Source organism: Tursiops truncatus, chromosome 21 (genome assembly GCF_011762595.2).
Source record: "Tursiops truncatus isolate mTurTru1 chromosome 21, mTurTru1.mat.Y, whole genome shotgun sequence".
Taxonomy (NCBI): domain Eukaryota; kingdom Metazoa; phylum Chordata; class Mammalia; order Artiodactyla; family Delphinidae; genus Tursiops; species Tursiops truncatus.
In genome coordinates this window covers 28,266,572-28,288,331 of record NC_047054.1, presented here as the reverse complement: position 1 = coordinate 28,288,331, position 21,760 = coordinate 28,266,572, and the positions used below count along the sequence as shown (strand labels likewise).

The 21,760-nt window shown below is 39.4% G+C and overlaps 1 protein-coding gene across 1 annotated transcript in view; it reads right to left on the bottom strand.

Annotated features, from left to right (window-relative positions):
* KCNU1 (potassium calcium-activated channel subfamily U member 1) overlaps nucleotides 1-21,760 on the bottom strand; it is a 188,971-nt gene that overhangs the window by 114,315 nt on the left and 52,896 nt on the right. Inside the window, exons 6-10 of the mRNA XM_073798726.1 lie at nucleotides 11,297-11,358; nucleotides 10,104-10,194; nucleotides 8,318-8,429; nucleotides 7,287-7,362; nucleotides 5,501-5,576 (exon numbers count right to left, since the gene is read on the bottom strand). Coding sequence (XP_073654827.1) covers nucleotides 5,501-5,576; nucleotides 7,287-7,362; nucleotides 8,318-8,429; nucleotides 10,104-10,194; nucleotides 11,297-11,358 — 417 coding nt within the window. The remainder of the gene's footprint in view (nucleotides 1-5,500; nucleotides 5,577-7,286; nucleotides 7,363-8,317; nucleotides 8,430-10,103; nucleotides 10,195-11,296; nucleotides 11,359-21,760) is intronic.

The window sequence follows — 21,760 nt, the reverse complement described above, 5'->3', positions numbered from 1 at the left end:
ACATTTTTCCCCAAATAGTGCTTATTTCCTAGATGTTTTCCGTTTCCATTTTTCCACGAGAGACGGTAAAATGCTAGCGATGGCTGGGAAGGCAGGTTTTTTGTTTTGTTGCTAAGAACCAGAATGAAAACTAGAAATAATGTACTTTGCTGAAGTATCCGATCACTTTTTTAAAGTGGTGTGCCAACTGCTGCCTCCTTCTTAAGTTGGATGAGTAGGTTAAGAGTGTGGGCTCCTCTAATACTCCACTCCCAGATAAGGAGATTGCATGTCTATGCTTAACTCTCAGGGCTGGTAGTAGATTTGGTTGCAAAGTCTACTAATCAGCTTCCACAGATGTGGAGCCTTTACTGCTTTCTAAGACTACTGTACTGTAAGAAAACCAAGTTTAAATCACACAGATAAAACTCCTAGAGGAAAACATAGGCAGAATACTCTTTGACATAAATCGAAGCAATAGTTTTTTGGATTTGTCTCCTAAAGCAAAGGAAATAAAAATAAACAGATGGGACATAATTAAACTTAAAAGCTTTTGCACCGTGAAGGAGACCATCTACAAAATGGAAAGACAACTTGCTGAATGGGAGAAAATATTTGCAAATGATATGACCGAGAAGGGGTCAATATCCAAAATATATAAACAGTTCCTACGACTCAACATCAAAAAAACAATTAAAAAATGGGCCAAACACCTGAATAGACATTTTTCCAAAGAGGATATGCAGATGGACAACAGGCACATTAAAAGATGCTCAACATCATTAATCATGTTGCAAATCAAATGCAAATCCTAACCACAATGAGATGTCATCTCACACCTGTCAGAACAGCCATCATCAAAAAGAACACAAACGACAAGTGTTGGTGAGGATGTGGAGAAAATGGAATCCTCCTACACTGTTGGTGAGAATGTAAATTGGTGCTGCCACTGTAGAAAACAGTATGGAGGTTCCTCAAAAAATTAAAAATAGAACAACTATATGACCCAGCAATTCCACTCCTGGGTATATATCTGAAAAAAAAAAAACACCTAAAAACACTAATTCAAAAAGATACATGCAACCCAATGTTCACAGCAGCATTATTTACAATTGCCAAGATAGGGAAGCAACCTAAGTATGCAACAACAGATGAACGGAAAAAGATGGGGTATATATATATATATATATATACAATGAAATACTACTCAGCCATAAAAAAGAATGACATTCTGCCATTTGCAGCAACATGGATGGACTCAGATGGTATTATGCTAAGTGAAATAAGGCAGACAGAGAAAGATAAATACTGAATGATACCATATGCGGAATCTAAAAAATTCAACAAACTAATGAATATAACAAAGAATGAACAGATTCACAGATATACAGAACAAGCTAGTGGTTACCAGTGGGGAGAGGGAAGTAGGGAGGGGCAATATAGGGGTAAGGGAGTAAGAGGTACAAACTATTAGGTATAAAATAAGCTACAAGGATATATTGTACAACACGGGGAATATAGCCAATATTTTATAATAACTATAAATGGAGTGTAACCTTTAAAAACTGTGAATCACGATATTGTACACTGTAACCTATAATACTGTACAGCAACTATACTTCAATTTTAAAAATCATATATATGATATATATACTATAATATATATGTATATACATATGTGTGTATACATATATTTTTTCCAGGAGTTAAAGTGTTGCTTGGGACAGTCTGCTTTAAGCTAAAACCCCATAGTGTCTTGTAACCATCTTAGCACAGGGCTTCCATCATACCCTTGTACAACATGTTTTACAAACTGAAACTAAACTTATTTCAACCTAGAAATCTCCTTCACAGTAAGTCAAATAACCCTTTCCCATTTAACTCACCCTCTTTGGAAGTACTGCTTTAGTGCTTCAAACCCCTCCCCACTTCCATAGAGGTTCCTCATTGGAACCTCTATGTCACTCCTGCTGGTCTACCTGGCCACCCTGCTCTTGCCCTGGACCCTGTTAGCATCGACCCTCAGCCCCAGATGGGAAATAACTTAAAGATGAAAGATTATGGGCCAATGTGAATATATGGAATTGTTACCTATTTTTAATGTCACATTTCAAAACTGAAACTTTACACTTTTAAACCTTATGTTTCAACCTTAGGTGAACTGTGCTATGGAGGTGGAGGACATGAGGACACTCTCCCATCCGTGCCTACCTCTCCATTATTTGTATTGGTTTTATTATTTTTACATGGTACATGTGTGTTCTAGTCTGTACCCACAATTCCCTTGGCCGTGTCTTTGTTCTATTTTCAATCCAGTCAGTAATCACCATCACTCCTTTTTATCATGGTTTCCTCATTCTTGAGGTCTTGGTTTTGACCCGTCTCCTATGTGGCTGGATTTTATCATCAAGGTCATTTTTAAAAGGGACTCATGATGCTCTTCTCTCTTCCATGTGCTTAAAATGACAGATGGGCTACACTCGCACACAACCTTGGCAGGCACTGCTCTGTCACCTTCCTGCACTGACTGATGTTGGCAAGATATCTGAGGCTAGTTTCATTTCGCCCCTAATATAGACCTTTCTTTGTTCTGCTTGGATTCTCTCCTTACCCTTAAAGGTTGGTAATTGTTCCAAACTATGGTTGGACTCATTTAGGGTTATTTCTCCTGGGATACTGTATACCCTCTAAACTACAGATTCAATACTTTATATTCAAACATTTTTCTGATACCGTATTTGTGTCCCCTTCTTCAGGAGCATGAATTTTACAGTACGTTAAATCAACATGACCCATCTTTCATGTTTTTTCTCCATATCATTTAAGTATCTTTGTCCTGTTCCATGGCATGATTTTGCCTCAATCCTGTCCGCCATGTTTCTGAGCATATTTCTGTCACACTTAGTACATTTGTGTCCCCTCTAATGTGGTTTTTGGCTCTGTAAAACGTTTTTCTTCTTTTTCTCTGGTATCTTTGGGCCCTTTACCAACTCCTGCTACGGTTTAGTAATCTTTTATTTAAAACCTTAAGTATTTTGTTTGAAGTATCATTTTCAGTTTTTTAAAGCCTTGTATAAGAAGGGCTTTTCCTTAACATTTCCTTTGTTCCCTTGGGCAAATTATCACGTTATTGTTGCTCTGACAGCCCTTTTGTGATGTAATTGTTATGCTGATGTCTCTGCTTTCCGCTCCCTGTTTTGGGCAGAATTTTAGCATAGGCACCATGTTGGTTCCTTTCTGGTGGACACTCACCCTCCAATGGCATCAACTCTTTTTTTTTTGCAGTACGCAGACCTCTCACTGTTGTGGCCTCTCCCGTTACGGAACACAGGCTCCGGACGCGCAGGCTCAGCAGCCATGGCTCACGGGCCCAGCCGCTCCACGGCATGTGGGATCTTCCCAGACTGGGGCACGAACCCGTGTCCCCTGCATTGGCAGGTGGACTCTCAACCACTGCGCCACCAGGGAAGCCCGGTATCAACTTTTAGCTGAAGGACGGTGTAAGTACGGGAAGGAATGACTTGGGACCGCTGGAACAATCATAGCTTTTATTTCGGTTTGTCATTTCAAATATCCCCTGAACAAAATCTACTAATTTTTTGCTCTGGGTTACAGCTTTTCTAGGTTTTTCACATTTCAGACGTTGGTGTGACCCACAGTAGATGGCCCTGAGTCCAAAACCATCAGGTGGCTTCTCCCTCTTTCTCTGCACGCATCCTCACTGGAGGTCTCCCCCCCAGGGTGACTGGACGTCCCATAGGAGCACATGTTCACGTACTTAGAAGGGCCTGAGACCGTGTTCAAACCAGAAGCCTGTGAGATTTACAGGGAGCAGCTACTCTTCAGCCAGGGCTGTTGGTGGCCTTGGGAGAGTGGGTTGCCAGAATCTTGTGTTTTTGCAAAGAATCCAGAAATCCAGGTCTTTTAACATGAGCTCTCTGAAAAAACTTATCAACCAATACAAAAATAGCAAACACATAATACAAACATCTTAGGTCCAATAAAATATGCCTGTAGGCCCCATTCAGCCTGAGAGCCCCTCATTGGAACCTCTATTAAAGGAAAAAAAATCCCCCCAAAACCTGTTACCATGGTTTCTCCTTTAGCATCCTTTTGCCTACCGTTCCGTGATGGCCAACAGGTCTCTACGGGAACACTGGTGACTGCTTCTCCCAGTGCAGACCCATGCCCCTTCGGCTAAACCTCCAGATGCAGGGATCTACCTTTACTGCTGTGATACTTCTTCTCCAGAAAATCTATCTCCTGCCTGATTGATGAGGAAGGATGTGGCTGGTTTCAGATTTCTTTTTTTTTTTAATTGAAGTAGAGTTGATTTACAATATTGTGTTAGTTTCAGGTGTACAGCATAGTGATTCAGTAATTTTTCCTGATTATTTTCCATTATAGGTTATTGTAAGATATTGAATATGATTCCCTGTGCTATACAGTAAATGCTTGTTGCTCGCCTATTTTATGCATAGGAGTATCTGTTTCTTGAAACGCCAAACAAATTTGGTGTTTGACACTTTTCTTGATGAACTGAACATGGTTAAGTTTCTTTCTTTAACTTTTTTTTTTTCCTTTTCCTTGTGATTTTTAAATTAATTTTGAGAGAAGGGCTCAAGTGGAAAAGACTTCTGCTCTATTTTTTTGTTCGGTTTTGCTTTTCTCAAAGGCCTTTGCAGGCTTTTAACGTGACACTTCAATTTCTACATTTTCTAATGATTTCTCTTCAACTTTCCTGGAGCAATAAAGTCCAGGAGTTTCTTTCCTATTGTTGAAGTCCATTTACTATGTTGCTGATTATATGGCATTGTAGGCGAAGGAGGCAGCTATGTATACAGATTGATTCCAGGAGAACAAAGAAAGTCCCCAAACTCCCTTTTGCAACTCAGCAACTGCTCCCTCACCCAACTCTCCAGCTTTTGTAAGTACAAAATTCTCGCACTGGCTTCATTTCTCTGACCCTTTATTCTTTTTCAAATTGCTGGAACCCCTATGATGATACAGTGATAAACTTTAGGGCTTCCCTGGTGGCGCAGTGGTTGAGAGTCCACCTGCCGACGCAGGGGACACGGGTTCGTGCCCCGGTCCGGGAAGATCCCACATGCCGCGGAGCGGCTGGGCCCGTGAGCCATGGCCGCTGAGCCTGCGCGTCTGGAGCCTGTGCTCCACAACGGGAGAGGCCACAACAGTTAGAGGTCTGCGTACCGCAAAAAGACAAAACAAAACAAAACAAAAACTTTACCTATTGCTTATACCTTAGAAGAGTAAACTTATTAAACCCTTTCCTAAGAGCAGGTTTTAAAAGTCGGAAGAAGGAACATCGATACCGTGAGTGTAGAAGATACATATTTGTGAGAAGTATGGGGTGGAGAAAACCCATCCAGAGGAGGTGAAAAGATAAACTTCACACTGATTATAGTGATGGAGACAGGAGCTCAGAAGGTTCGCCTGCATTTTTCAAATAAAAGACATTCATGCTCACTCGCGACATCAAGGAGTCGGATGAGATGCTCACCAGGTGGATGAATCCTGCAGCAGTGAACAAGGTGCTCAGAACGATGGATAACAGCTTGGAAAACTTCACTGAATTGCTAGGGGAAGAAAGACAAAGAGCTGCTGGGTTCTGACAGGTTCCTGAACAACACAAATACCTCATCCTCTAAACTCTCACTCCTCAAAGTGTGGGACACGGACCAGGAACAATGCTACACTTCCCTAGGAGCATACTGGAAATGCAGCATCCCACGCCCTGCCGTGACCTACTGCTCTGCATTGTTACAGGATCCCCTGCTTGCTTCGTATCCATATTAAAATTGGAGATGCACAACTCTCAGGCACACCCCGTCACACACACGTGTTCAAAAAGTTTAGGTTCTGATGATCTCCACTAGCCTAACATTATACTGAAAAAAGGCAGTGTGCCAAGGATCCAGAGAGTGGGCTTGCAAAATGAAATTCTGAGGAGGTCACAGAAATGTAGTTCCATATTGCTAAAGTCACACCGGGATCTTCGAATGAAGAGGATCAAACAAGCGCCTGTCTCCTAGGGAAAGCCCTAGAGTTTAGCTGAAATCTCTGTGGTTCTCAGCAAGGCTACTGACCACACAAGAACAGCCCTTTCCGAGCGCAAATGCTCCATAAAGCATCAACCCATAGCAGTGAGACCCAGCTGGCCGGTACTATGTGATGCTTCTAGTGAGAATGCAGAGGCATGGAGATTGTGAGTGGGTAACGTTAGACCAAATTGCCTAAAACTTTAACAGGATTTCTGCTTAAAGGTAGTTTGGAATTTTTTTTAACTGTAATTTTATTTTTTTGGAGCTATTTAGGTAGCTCTGTTTCTGTAAGCAAGAGCTCACTGCTGCTGCTGGGCAGCTCTCAGGCTTGGAGGAATTGTCTTACATTCCTAGACAGCAGAGGATCGATTCACGACAACGAGTGTATAGAGTCAAAGTGTCTGATTTCTTCAGTGATCCACGGATTATTTAGTAACAGACTGTTTAGCCCTCATGTGTTTGTTTTTTACAGTTTCTTTTTCCTATAATTGATTTCTAATCTCATAGTATTGTGGTCAGAAAAGATGCTTGATAGGATTTGAATTATCTTATATTCACCGAGGCTTGGTTTGCAACCCAAGATGTGGTCTATCCTGGAGAACGTTCTGTGTGCACTTGAGAAAGCAAGTGTATTCTGCTGCTTTCGGATGGAATGTCCTATAAATATCAATTAAGTCTACCTGGTCTAATGTGTCATTTAAGGCTTGCGTTTCCTTATTCTCTGTCAGGACGATCTGTCCCCCACTATTATTGTGTTACTGTCGATTTCCCCTTTTATGGCCGTTAGCATTTGCCTTATGTATTGAGGTGCACCTATGTTGGGTGCACAAATGTTTACAATTGTTATATCTTCTTCTTGGATTGATCCCTTGGTCATTATGTTGTCTCCTTCCTTATCTCTTGTAACAGTCTTTATAAAGTCTATTTTGTCTGAATTGCTTTGATTAAAAAAAATTTTTTTTCGGTGGGGGGAGAATTAAAACCTAAATGGACTGACACATTGTAGGTCCAAGAAACAGAGAAGAAACAAACTCTTCAAGATGATTGCAAACTTTCCAGCCTGTGTGTGAGGTTAATGAAGTGAGAGAAAAGTAAGCGGATGGTATCTTGTAAAGTAAGGGATTTTGTGACTTTTGCACTGAAGTTTCTGATGGGAAATGAGCTGAGTTGAAGGTTCAGTTAACATTTGAATTTCCTAATCCGAATGAGTGAGTAAGTAGTACTTGAGGCAGGGCTGGCATGTACCTGGTCCTGATGGCTCTCAGAATTTGCAAGATTTGAGGGAGTTCCAGCAGCCGCAATGCTCTTAAGAACCTTAAACCTACAAAGCAATCAAAAAAAGAAAGCTGCTGAAAGATGAGGGTCACTGAGGGAGCAGTCTGAATTATACCACACCTGGGACTGCTCACGTTCTTTCTTTCCCTGAAATGCTCAAATATAGTATCTTACAATGTCATCAGTTCAAGACCTGAGCACTGGTTCAAATTCTGGTTCACTTAATGGCTGTTGTAATCTAAAGCAACGCCCTTAGCTTCTCCAGTTCCTCATCTGTAAAATGGGAATTGTAATGACACCTACCTCAAAGGGTTGCTGAGTAGTAGTATTATTACAAAGTATGCAATAAGCACAACTCACGTTTTACTCTATTTAACTCTTCTTTAGAATGGAGAGCAAGTGACCCATAAACCACTTTAACTCCTGACTATAGAGTCTCTGTGATACGCGCCCCAGGGTTTGCATGTTGTTTGCCTTTATGTAGTTTGATAGTAACACTAGTAAAAAATATTTTGTAGATAATAAATAACAGTATAAGATTACATACAAACTGACAAAAGCCACAGAATGCCCACGTACTGGCAATACATCCACCTTAAAGACAAAGTAACTCATTAAAAAACTCTCTAACAGGTCACCGCATGTCTGGATATGATGACTTATACTTTTTAAAGACCACGGGAGGCTTTTCACTTCTCCCAGTCATGTGGGATCTCAGCACAAAGGTGCCACAGGGGGCTAGGATGTTGGCGCCCTGCCCTCAGGTGTGGATAATCCATAAACAATAAACCACCCTGTACACCTACTGGCATCAGGCCCATCGCCAGGGACTGGGGTAAAAAAAAGAATGGGTTCTGGAAATGTATTACGAAACCATGCGATCATGGGGAGGAATTTTTTTTAAACGCCATTTAGGCTTTAAAGGAAAATGAAAAGATACTTACAGATGAATGTTGAGGGGTTTTTCCTGAGATTGCTTCTGATTCCCACAACTCACCTACCTAGCCAGTTACTCTTCAAATAATAAGAAATAAACGTTGGTGGAATGGTAAAGATGTCTACAATCGAATTCATCTCCAACCAGAACTTGACCTTGTCGTCAGCTGCCAAAAACTATGAAATGAAAACAGAAGACCCCAGATTCTGTTACCCTCAAAAATTCTACAGTGAACACAAGAGTGGCTCTTTTCAGGTACACTTCATCCACCAACTGAAGCTCTGACCGCATTCTATTACATACATACAATGTATACATACATACACCCACATATATTTATATAGCTATATAAGTAAATACACACTTATATATATAAATATAAATAAATAAATAAATAAATAAATAAATAAATAAATAAATATATATATACACACACACACACACACATACACCTATATATTCATATAGATAAAGAGATTGTACTTTAGGGGGTATTCAATGAATGAACGTGAATCCACCTTACTTACCAGATCTTAACTCTCCTACTTCAGAATAATCACTTTGACCTTCCTACTGCTCCTAGAGCTTCCTGATATATATACAATTATATAGGTAAAACCCCCTACTTGTGAGCAATGAAGATACAAGATGTAGGATGGTCTTCAATGGAAAAGGTCTAGAAGCTTGGTTGGCCAAGGCTTGTGTTTATGAGCTTCCCTATTTGGAATAAGAAAGCAGGTGCTTCCAGAAGGGAGGGGCTGCTGTAAAAATAAGACTGTGATGGCCAGTGTGGTTGAAATAAGTTTGAAGGAAGGTCACAGAAATACATACATACCATACCTTTCATACGCACATACATATTATATATACACTTACATGTGCATATATATACCTGTGTGTGTATATGTTTGTGTGTGTACGTATGTATATATATGTGTGTGTATATATGCGTATATATATGTGTGTATATATATACGTTTGTGTATGTGTGTGTATATATGTGTGCATGTGTGTGTGTATATGTGTGTATATATACGTGTGTGTATATATGTGTGTATGTGTGTACGTGTGTATACGTGTGTGTATATGGGTACATATGTGAGTGTATATATGTGTGTGTATATGTGTATGTATATGTGTGTATATATGTGTGCATGTGTGTGTATGTGTATGTATGTGTGTATATGTCTGCATATATATGTGTGTATATGTGTGTCTGTGTGTATATATGGGTATGTATGTGTGTATATGTGTGCATATATGTGTGTATATGTGTGTGTGTACATGTCTGTGTGTGCCTGTGTGTGTGTATATATGTGTGTGTGTATATCTATCTCACAAACATGAGATAGATAAATCTAGAATCTAGATCTAGGGTGGGCCCTCAAAAAGTGCTTGTGGAATGAGAGAACTATTGAATACATGAATGCAACAAAATTAAAGACACAAGAGTATTTTATAGATTTATACGGCACATATGTCATCAGTGGAGCCAATGACATTTTCAGAGGTTTGTTACTCAGGTTCTGCTCTCTTGTGATTACCAGTCTCTCTTCTGAGTGGCAAGTGGGAAGCCAATAAGAAGGACAGGGTGATAGGGTGACGATATCTTAACAAGGAATCCTTTTCATTTGTGTTAAAATTGTTGACCTGGTTTACAGTTTCAAGTGCAGGAGAGAGTTTGGGGGTCTCGCTATACATTTGACAATTGAGGGCCCAGACCCTCTGGCTTTAGAGCCTGAAAGCATAGGCAGATTTTCTAAGGAAGGCATCTCTTTGTGTAACACAGATCTCTTTACAGTGTGCCGGTTGTATTCCCCTGTTTACTCCCATGTTCAATAGGTACTTACTCTCAATCCAAAATAGAAACTAAAGAAAGCATTGAAAGTCAAATCAATCGGGATGGTTTTGTCTTGGTATGAAGAACAGCTTCCAAAAGGGCTGGAAAAGAAACAAAGACAGCTTATAAAGGTGGACATTTTAAAAGCTGTGGCTACAGAGGACCAAATAAAGAGAACGGGTGGGCAATTTTCTATTTATTTACCATGAATGGTCAACCCAGACACTTATGTGCACATCTCAAGGAAATTACTTTTCTCTTGGGAGTAGAGGTATGCATGAACAAAACCACTGGGCCGTGAATGTAGCTGAAAATAACAGAATTACCTGCTCTTCTTTTCAGAGTTTATTGGTTCCATTTTCATTTTATCAATGGGATTCAGAGGCACAGAGGTTATGTGGCTCTTTTTGGTGTGCAAGACCATCTTACCCAGCCAGGAAATTTTGGCTTCAGTATACTTCTGATAGAGAGCTACTCTGCGTCCAATGAACTGATCTGAAGCAAATTCCAAGGAAATGTTCCTAAAAGGTCAGTAAGGAATCCACAAAACGAAGACTTCTAGTTTCTGTAGGATCTCTAAAGTTGCCTGACTTGTGTGGCCCTGTAATCCCAGTTTTACTTTAGCTGGAAATCCAAAAAAATTCCCAGAGGATCAGCATGGAGTTCAGATTAGGTTGGGTTGTGTCCAAGAAGCTGTCCTAACTTTGGCACAGGAGAAGGGAATGCCTTCAGAGAAGAACAGAGGATAGTTTGCTCCTACATCCCCGGTGAGGTCTAGCATTTTCTTTCCTCAGACCATCCAAACTTGTCTAGAACCTATGAGAAACCCTGAAATGACTACAGAACTTCTGCTTTAACACCTAAGGAATCCAAAGGCACGTAAGACCCACATAAACGGTCCAAAGGAGGAGACAACAGCTGGAAGCTTGTAGTCCCAGAAACTAGAATAGACATATGCACAGCACCCCAGCTCCTAGCAGTGCAGAATGACAGGATACAGGAGAAACTCATGCATTTTTTCGTTTGTTTGTGGAGCTGGGTTTAGTACTTCCTAGGGGAAACTAAACACTTATCCTTTTCTTATGAGCTTGCGTGTGTGAGTTTACGTGAAAGTATAGTAAGCATTATTCCTGACAGAATATTCCAAATTAGCTCATAAGCTACTGATATGAGCAGACAAGATTGACAGGGGATTTTACTCACTCAGTGGAGTTGATGAAATAGATTATAAGAGACCCAATGCTTAGGACAAAGACAAGGATCACCTGAAAAAGAAAAAAAAACCACAGACAAATGTACAGATCCATTCTATTAGCATGAACATAGATGCATAAACATACCAACAAAATTGTGTTTTACCTTTTTCCCTTGCCTATATATCTGTAGCCATTTTTTCCCACACATGCATTTATGTTAGCATTCATTCATTCACTCAACAAAAACTGATTGGACCTTTACTGGGTATTCAATAAACGAGCATGTACCTACCCATTTTACCTACCTAATTTTAACGTTCACACACTTCAGAATAAACAATTTGTCCTTTCTGCTGCTCCTAAGGTTTTCTGAGCTCAAGCAGTCCTTTGTTTATTCATTCACTCACTCATCAAACATTTATTAAGTGCTTAATATGTGTTATGCACTTCATTACACGCTAGAAAATGAGGGCCATGAGATACAGACTCTGAACTTGAATTGCCTATGATGTCGGAGAAGAAACAGTCCCAAACATGCCCATCTAAAGGATGGGCAGAATTCTGACAGGAGGGAACATGCTATAAAGTGAGAAGAGAAAATGAGCACTTTAACTTGCCAATATATCTGGTCTGTAAAATGAGAATCTGTGGAATATAATCAGAAATTTACCCATTTAAAACCCTCAATACATTTGGATGAAATATTTTGCAGCCTCGGTGAATTTTTAGGTCAACTGTAGGTAATCAGTTATTTCTAGTTTCCAAACATTTAAAAAAATATGTTCAGTCCTGTGTAAAACTGTATTTTATTTACAATTAAAGCTTCACTCCCTTCCAGTTCAGGTGTTCCTCGAGCAGGCTACTAGTAGGCAAAAAGAGATTAGTTTCTTCTCTGTTAACCCTTTTTGTTTTTTTAGTCCTAGCTGCCTACTGACTAGGGTACCTCTGGCCTCTGAGAACTGTAGGTCAGTGTCAGGCGGTGAACAGAAAGGGGAGGTAATAGCAGGAAATGTTGGACTTGACTGGTGTTAGATCACTACGCTCTCACCCTTGGGCTCTCCGGGCACGGGAGGTGTTTACTGTTTATTTTCCTGGGTTGTTGGAGATTCCCAATTCAATTCATATTCAACAGATTTCTTTAGTACCTATCATGACTCAAGTATTATTCTGCTGACTGGGAAACATCATTCAACAACATATACAAATATCCCTGCCTTTATGGAGCTTATGGTCTAGACAATAAATAGTAATTAATATGTACCTTAGGTGGTATGTGAGAAGATGCATGCTAGGAAAATAAAGGAGAGCAACTTAAACGGATCAGAAGTGCAAGGGGAGGGGGCAGACAGGCTGCAGCTTGATAACATTCAATTGCTAAGCGTCCCCTCTGCGGTTCCCTTAAGCTGAGTGAAAGCGTCTTCTCTCGCTGGCTGCTCCCAACTCTTTTCTCAGTGCACCTTGCACTCTTGTATTCTGCTGGAACTCTTCCCCCTCCGGATGCCTAACTGGGCAGGTTCGAGAAGACTCTCACACGTGACCCACATCTGGCCCACGGGCAAGCTCAAGCACTCTTTGCCCCAACAAACACTAGAAGGACAGATTCTCTTCAGTGTGGCCATCCCTCTTCACCAAAGAGGCAGACATCAGCTCTCTGTGTCCCCAGAGTTCCAAGAGATGCCAGCTGACCTTTCTAAGTGGTCCCTTGCTTGGCAGGGGAGGAACCCCCACCCACCCACCCAATACCTCTGCCACAATAAGAGCTTGTTCCAAAATCCTCTTCAATTTCCAGCTTACCCAAATTTACATGGGGTTGGTCAAGATGCTAAGAGCTTCAACTAGCCTTCTTCCAAGTGCTTTGTAAGTGGCAGTGATGCCGGTTAATGGGAGTTAGTGGCATCTATTTTTCTTGGGGTCCCAACTCTTACTGTCAGTTCCATTTTAACATCTGAATCAAGTGTAATGGAGATATCACTAAGACTGTGGGTCTCATGGAGATATTTGGTTACAAATGTAGTCTGAAGCTCAGGAAAAATGCTGGGAGTGGATATGCATATGTGTGTGCATATATATATATATATCAGTAGATTGATAATTATTAATAGTTCCCATGAAATCTTTTTTCTTCTCCTTACGTATGATTACATATTTTTTCTCTCTTACTAAATCCCACAGGTGATTCTGCATCTATAAATCATGTATTGACAGGCTTCCAGAACTATGGTAACAAGGTCATATATTTAGAGTCCTCCACACCATAAAGTTAACAAAAAAAATAAATAAAAGAAGAAAAATTTAGTTTTATTCAATCTAAGAACAATATCAACTTCATGCCACAAACCTAAAAAGGACGATCCAGAAATTATATATAATAAGCAACAAAATGTGTACCAAACCAAAATAAAGCACTGGGAGCTAACAGTTTGTGAAGGCTGTTTGGTGAGTCAGGTAGAAGTGGGAGGTATTCTGAGAGGACTCATGAACTTCCCTCGGGCGGAAGGGGCCAAGTCTGGAAGTGCTGGCTCTTCGGGAGGGGTAGGAAGCCCGCCACCTGAGCTGTGATTTCTACAGTGGGGCTTAAAGCCCGTTTAGTGGGTGGGTGGTTATGGGTGTCTTCAGAATCCAAACAGCCACCAGCGCAGTTAATGAGGGGCGCTATGAATACTCTAAAGCTTCACTTGTGAATATGAGAGGACACCAGAGAATTGCCAGGTATACGGGAGGTATAAGAAAACGGGGGGATCGGGCACACAGATGAAATAACGTCCAGTGAAAGAGTGAGCATAGAATATGTAATTAAACATCTAAGAATTACAATCAGTGCTCCTGGTGAGATTCTAAAACGCTGTTAAATAGTACTGGAGGACTGAGAAGACCAAGGAACACGGGGGTGACACAGAGGCAGTAACTGCAAGAAGTTGCACCCCCAAGGACTGGCTGAGAGATCAACAAAGGGAGGTTGGGATTCTCAACATTTAAAAACATTCGATGCCAAAGGGCATCAAAGAGATGCCCTTTGGAAGGGGGCTTCAGACTTGGGAGGAGGGATCCTGGGTTGGCTGGTAATGGTACATCTGAAGAGACACTGTGAGCTTGGTCCTGGTACTGTTGGAAAAGCCTGGAAACTGAAACCAAGCACTGCTACTGGAAGAAAAAGCCATTGATGAAGTGAGGCTGAAAAAACTAGACGTAAAACACAGGAAGGCAGTTCCCTTCCCCTCCTCTAGAGCACAAGGGAGCTGACCAAAGAGACATGTGGTTGCTGTGCACTAGCCTCGCATCACAAAGCAGGGGAGAGAGGGTGGATTTGGAGCTGAGAGACAAGAGTTTGGTATCCTTAAGTAGCCAGAACACTTTGGAACAGCATTTACAGAGGTTTTAGGAAAAAGGATTACAAGCCAAGAATTCTAAACCCAACCAAATTATCGTTCACTTATGAGAGCAAGGGGGAAAAACTGGGGGAGATTTAACAATTCGGAAAGTGTACCACCCACAATTTCCCTCGCGAGTGAATACGGCAAGTACTCAAGAAAAAAAAAATTAGAACGATAAAATAAGTTACGTAAGAAAAAATGGTACCTAATAAAACTGGTAAAATTAATGAAATTTTTAACTCTAAAGCAAATATTAAGAAGGAAATCTGACCAGCTGTATAATGCTAAAAGCCAAAAAAACTAAAAAACACAGTAGCAATCTGGAACTGAGTGTTCAGATTAATTCAACAATTTCTGGAAGGAAGGAGGGGTAGTGTGGAGGAAAAACATGCCAAAGGTCTCAGGAGAGAGCAGTATATAGATATAAAACATGCAGAGATATTATTAGAGAGAAATACAGGTGGGAAGTTTGTTCTGAATTTCATTTACTGATATACCTATGATATTCTATTAAAAATGGGAAATCCCAAGTCAAAAGATACAAAAGAAAATAAATAAAATTAACAAAAAGGAACAAATAAGGAATGTAAATATCAGTGAATGGTCAGTACTTACTACACCCTTGAAGGGTTTACAATACTCCCTACAGTATTTTAAGAAGGTTATTCACATTATATGAAAGAAGTGCAATTTGGGAAAATTAACTTGTTCAAGATGAAGTGGAGAAGCCAATGCTTAAGGTCATGTCTCTCAAAATTCTCAATCACCATGTCATTCCGCTTCTCTAATAAGATAAAAAACTAAGATGTCACAAAGGTCCTAGTTGTTTATCCAACAACCATTCTCCCTTTCTTTACCAACACACCCCGTTTGTTTGTTTAAGCCACAGAAATTTAGAAAGTCTATTATGCAGTAAATTCAATCTCTAAATATTATAAAGACCAATGAAACAGATCACCATAAAGGAGAATAATTAAATTCTCCAGTAAATGAACAAATAAATGCATTCTTAAATCAATAAACACAAAAGTGCAGCTACATGATATTTAAAGAGACACACTTAAGAGGAAATAATAAGACAGAAAGACTGAAAGAGAGCTGGGCAAAGACATCCTAATCAAGTATGAATAAAATGAAAGCAATGTTATCGGCTAACATTATGTTCTAAAGTATCCCCTGGGTAAAAAACCAAAACCAAAACAAAAACATAACAACAAAAACCCACTCAATGTGACAAAAATGGATATTTCGTATCAGTAAAAGGCGCCATCGACCAAGGAGTTATAATAGGTAACTCTATGCGTTGACTGATGTTACATAAAATATATAACTCAAAATGTTAGAAATGTAAGATATTTGATAAAACTACAAAATCATAAATGAAAAATGTTGACATGCCCTTTTCAATCAGTCAGCAAATAATTAAGGGTATGGAAAATATACACAGATTCTCTCAAAAGTCCATTACACAGTAATAAAAATTGATCATGTACTAGGCAACAAAGAATTTCCCCATAAATTCCATAAACTAGAGATCATAAAGGCAGTGATATTCCTGGGCTATAAATTTCACCAAAGTAGAAAAGAGAGCCAGTCCAACACCAAGGAAACAAAAGCATACAACACTCCTCACAATAGATTATGAATCCACCAAGAAATCAGAATTAAAACAAACTAACGACGAACTGGGCATTACTAAAAATAAGAACATGACTTGCCAAGGTCTATGAGATGTGAGCAAAGAAGCGCTCTGAGGAAAACAATTTTATAAATGAAATTCAACTAAAAAATCTGTTAAAACGAGCCCAGCCCAGAGGGCTGTCCAGGGTGAAGGCTGCGCAGGCTTGGCGGGACCTAGCACTGGGCATGCGCAGTGCTGTCCTGTGGCTTCCAGGCTGAGCCCAGCTGGGTGGAGCCTCCGGGATCCTGGATACAGGTATCCCCAGGTTGACAAGGGAGATGAGTGGCAGCCCTCGGCAGAGCTGACTGGGGGGAAGTGTGAGCGCGAGCTCGGAAAGACTCAGCTCATCAAAGCTGCCCCAGCGACGAAAATAAACCCAGTGATCAGGAAATTGACCAACATGATGATTCAGGAGGAAACGAAGTACTGGCCAGGACACTCTGACAGAATGAGGAAGGTCTGAAAAAGAAGCAGCCTGAGAAGTAGCACGCTGCTTCTGCAGAGGAACAGGCAACCATGTAACATAACTCCTGCACTCCTTCTTCCACAGGGCACTGAAAACTGAGCCTGGGATGGGCGGGGACCTGTCCTCAAAGGTGCCCTTTCCTACCAGGTCCCTGTGATGCTAGCCAACCAGTGCGGTGGCTTCCTGGTTGGCTACCAACAGGATACTGAAATTAAGAAGGATAAATGTGATATTAATTACACACGATGTATACATGTATATCATGAAATGTATAAATCTCCAGCAAGGCTACATGTGACCAAAAGGGAGGGACATGGCCCATGATGAGAGGGGAATGGTGTCAATTAGGAGTAGAGAGAGGAAAAAAAAAATCATACTTTCTAGTCAAAGGAGAAAGGTGGAGTTGAATCTATGGAGCAGTCGAGGAGACCTTCAAAGTTATATTCTCTTTAATGGCTCATTTTCCCTGGAAAATGTCCTGTGGCTTTGAAAAACAAAACTTTTCACTTAAAGCTAAGGCAGTTATGTCATTTATTGTCACAACACATAACACTTTTAAGAATGAAAGAGACTCTATTAAACAGTTACACCAGGACAACCTGCAAAAGCCTGGGCTTATACTCATCCTGCCAGAGAAGACAGAAAAACAGAAGATGGACATAAAGTAGTGCCTAGGATGATGCTAAAAGTAGATACACTTACTAAAGATGAGCCGTATTTTTGGTTCTTAAATGTTTCAGCTATCAAAACAACAGAGAAGCACAGTTACACAATTAATAGCACCCAAAAAAAGGAACAGTTTAGGAATAGGGCTCTTTGGAACTAAATTCAGTAGAAAATCTCCCGCAGGTAGCTGTAAAAACACGCTGGTGATAACTAAAGCAACAAACCCAAAGATGCTGCAGAGGTGAGCTGCACACTGTCTTGTTTTACCTCTAGAAGGATCTCAGAAGGTCTCTGGTTTTGAAGATAACATTTTCTCTTTGACTATTTACATTTTCCTTCTTTTTCTTTTCATCCTTCTTTTTTTTTTAAACAACAACAACTTCCTCTCCTCATCCTCCTCCTTCCTTTTCCTTCTTACACTGTGTTGTTGGCCACGTAGCCACGTATTTAAGACATTAGTCTACAGATGTTATTAAATTTGCCATCATTGTGGGTTTTGATATAGATACTGTGCCTTCGTTGAAAAAGAAAATCAGATTCTTTCTTTCTTGTATTTTCTATGCCCTGGGACTATTTAATTAGCATTAGAGAAATTCACTATTTGAAGATCTAGCAGACTGGACCTTGAAATTGTCTGGGTCTCCCATAGGCAGAGGGGCAGAAGGGTAGTGGCGGTGATATTGATAAAGTCTTTGACAATATCTTTGTATCTTCCAGTTATTTGGTCTGTTTAAGTTTCTTTCTTTTTTTCATGGTCAGTTTTGCTTATTTATGTTGTCCTAAGGAATCATTTGGTTTTCATACTTAATTGTGCATATATCTTTCAATTTCCTTTTTATCTGTATTTATTTTCTCATTTTAATGTCTTATTCCATATATTTTGCTTTTCCCCTCTTGGATTGTTTAGCCTACCTATTGACTTCTCTATTTTATGTTTGTTTCAAATAATCAGCTCTTTTATAATTTGTTAATTTCTAGCTTTCTTATTTATTCTCCTTAGATTTAATGTGTTTTCTTTCTCTGACTTTTCAACATTGATAATTCATTTACTTTAATTATTTTTTATTTATCAAGATAAGTTGTTAATGTTATGCATTTAACTTAGAACAATTCCCAACTTATAATGTAGGTGCAAGGGATATGTGATGTTTTCATCATCTTTACTCTCTAAATATTCTGCAATTTTAAGTTTGATTTCTCTGAGTCAAGAGTCATTTTAGAAAGTCATTTTCTAAATGTCATTTAGAAAGTCATTTAGAGTCATTTAGAAAGTCATTTTAGAAAGAGATATTTACAATTTTTTAGCTGTAAATTATTTGTTTTTGGTTCTTTTTTTCTGAGTTTATTATTTTCCTGTCCATTTACTGTACTGTGTTCAGTTTATATCCTCTGCCTCTACTTTGTAAGTTTTTAAATTGGGATTGTTTTTTGAGGGCCTATTAATATATACTGAATTTTTACAAATAGTTTGTAGACATTTGTAGGTTTAATTTATGTTTTTACCATATGGGTTTGATCATTTCAGTCAGCTCTTTGTTATTAATTAATTTACTTTGGTCTTCTTTATCCTTCTCCTTCTTCTTCTTCTTCTTTTCTATTTAGTGTCTCCTGATATAAAATAAGTGAACTAAAAGTTCATACTACCAATGTGTCTTTAATATTGCTTTTTTAATTATTAATTATCTTAAAGTTATATTTTTGGTATAATGATACTCATGATGTTATATCTTGGTTGAAGTTAGTTACAAATTTTCATTACAAAATTATGTGTTGAATTGTGTCCCCAAAAAGGTATGTTGAAGTCCTAACCCTTAGTACCTCAGAAAGTGACCTAGTTTGGAAATAGGGTCTTTGCAGATGTATTCAAGCTAAAATAAGGTCATAAGGATGGACTCCAATATGACTGGTGTCCCTATAAAAAGAGGAAATTTGGACACAGGCATGAACAGAAGAAACATGATGTGAACACCATGTGAAAATGAAGCCAGAGACCTGGGTGCATTTACAAGCCCAGGAATGCCAAAGATTACCAACGAACCACCAGAATCTAGGAGACAGGCATGCAGCTGACTCTCTCTCCCAGCCCTCAGAAGGAACCAACCTCTGATCTTAGACTTCTAGCCTCCAAAACTGTGAGACAATAAATTTCTGTTGTTTAAGCCACTCAGTTTGTGGTACTTGGTTACAACAATCCTAGGAAACTAATACAGGCTACTTGGCTTCGTTTATTGGTTTTATTTTGCCTTGAATTCACACTACTGTCATTTGCCTAGTATGCCTTTGACAATTCCTTTATTTTCAAACTTTAATGCCTCTTGAATTTCTAAAACATAATTAGACCATGTCAACCCATGCTTAAAAACCCCTCAGTGACTCCCCTTTGCACTACAATAAAATTATTCCATTTGAATAGCCTAGCTCCTTGCTACAAAGTGCAAAGCACTGCATGGTTCTGTCTCCACTCAGACCGCAGAGTCCTCTGCCCTTCTGGCCTCTAGCACAGGAACCTCATTTGGTACTTGCAGTAATCTGAGCCCTTTACATCCACAAGTCTCTTCTCTCTATTGGGAAACCTGTTCCTTCCGCTGTTCAATCACTTTTATCTTTCTGATTCTTCAAGTCTCAGCTCAAATCTTACCTTTTCAGAGATTTCCTCTCAGATCACTGTATCTAATGTGATCTAACACCAAAACCACCGAAACTCACAAACACGTCATTCATCATTCCCTCACAGCACTGATCACCATGTGAACTTATCTCATCTATTTATGTGCACATCCATCATCTCTACCCCCACTAGAATTTAAAATTTAAGTCCCATAAGTGCAAGATTTTTGCCTGCATATTTCATCACGTCTAGAGTATATGCTTTGCGTGTAGTTGACAAGCAGTAAATATTTGTTGAAAGCAAGAAGGAAGGAAATTACAAAGGATGGATGGAAGGAAGGAAATCTATAAGCCACTTTTTTTCTTTCTCATCCTTTCATAAAACACTTGCTTGGAACCCTCATTGAGAGTCTCAATTTTGTGTTTCAATGCTAGACTATTTATTCTAATTTAACCTTTCCTCCATGCTTCCGGTTGTTCCAACCATTTAATCATAAGCTATAACAGATTGAAAACAATTTTTCCATCATTAAAGAAATAATTTTTATTGATATGTAGTCAATGATCATTCCTTCCCCACCCAATCCCTATATGCAGTGCTTACACGGTAGATGGTGGCAGTTCTCTTCTGCCTCACCCCAGGGTCCTTTACTACCTTATTTCCAACATTATCTACATATAATCCAACATGATTTGAACACTTGAAGAGATCCTAACTAACAAATCCCTGATAAAAATCATAGAGAATCACAAAATCCTTCTCTTAACAGGTCATAGGCACAAGGATTTCAAAAAAGAGACCAAAACTTTAGAAGGAAAAAAACAGAGAGACACATTTCCAGATGATTCTGTATTCCCTGTAGAGTTTATCAAAGCAGTTTTACTTATGTACTTTAAGATAAGTTTTAAAAATTAGTTAGATCGTAATTAAACAACATTAACTAGAAAAGAACGATGTTTGTACTAATTACAAAAAGCAGAGGATAATCTTTAGTTCACATACGTCCCCTTCCACCATGCCACCATGGGATGGCAGCATACCCTCAAATTACAGATTGTTTTTGAATGTGTCAGATCAAACGACACTACTGAAATGACGATGGGGCAATATTCATTTACAGGGCATCTGCTATTTCCAGACAATGGGGTGTGAACATTTCCCTGACTGTCTTTTCTCTCAAGGAGTCCATAGTGCGCTAGGGTAGACAGGCTTATGCACAGATAATTTTAATTTAACAGCGTTCAATGGAAATGATAGAAACTTAGAGAAGGGGACTCTTAGCTTAATATGGAGATAAGGTAAAATCTGCCTGAGGAGATGATGTCTGGACTGGGTTTTAATATGTCAATGTTTACCTAGATTAAAACAGGAAGTAAATGATAAATATCACAGAGGGGCAAAAAAGACCAGTTTGTAACATGAAGAAAAGAAGCTGTTGGAATCAAAGGAGGGGAAAAGAGTTGTACCTCACAGGGCAGAGAATCCACTGAAAACCAACATTTTTTGAGCAACAGCTGCAGGCCAGACATCCATCTACATGCAAGGAGAATGAAAGGCACACAGCCTGTGCCCTAATGAAGTCTTTCTTCTAGTGGACAGGCTGACAACAAATAGAAAATGTAATGCCAAGTAATTACATCCACTCCAAAGAAAAAGCAAGCAGAATCATCAGTAGAGAG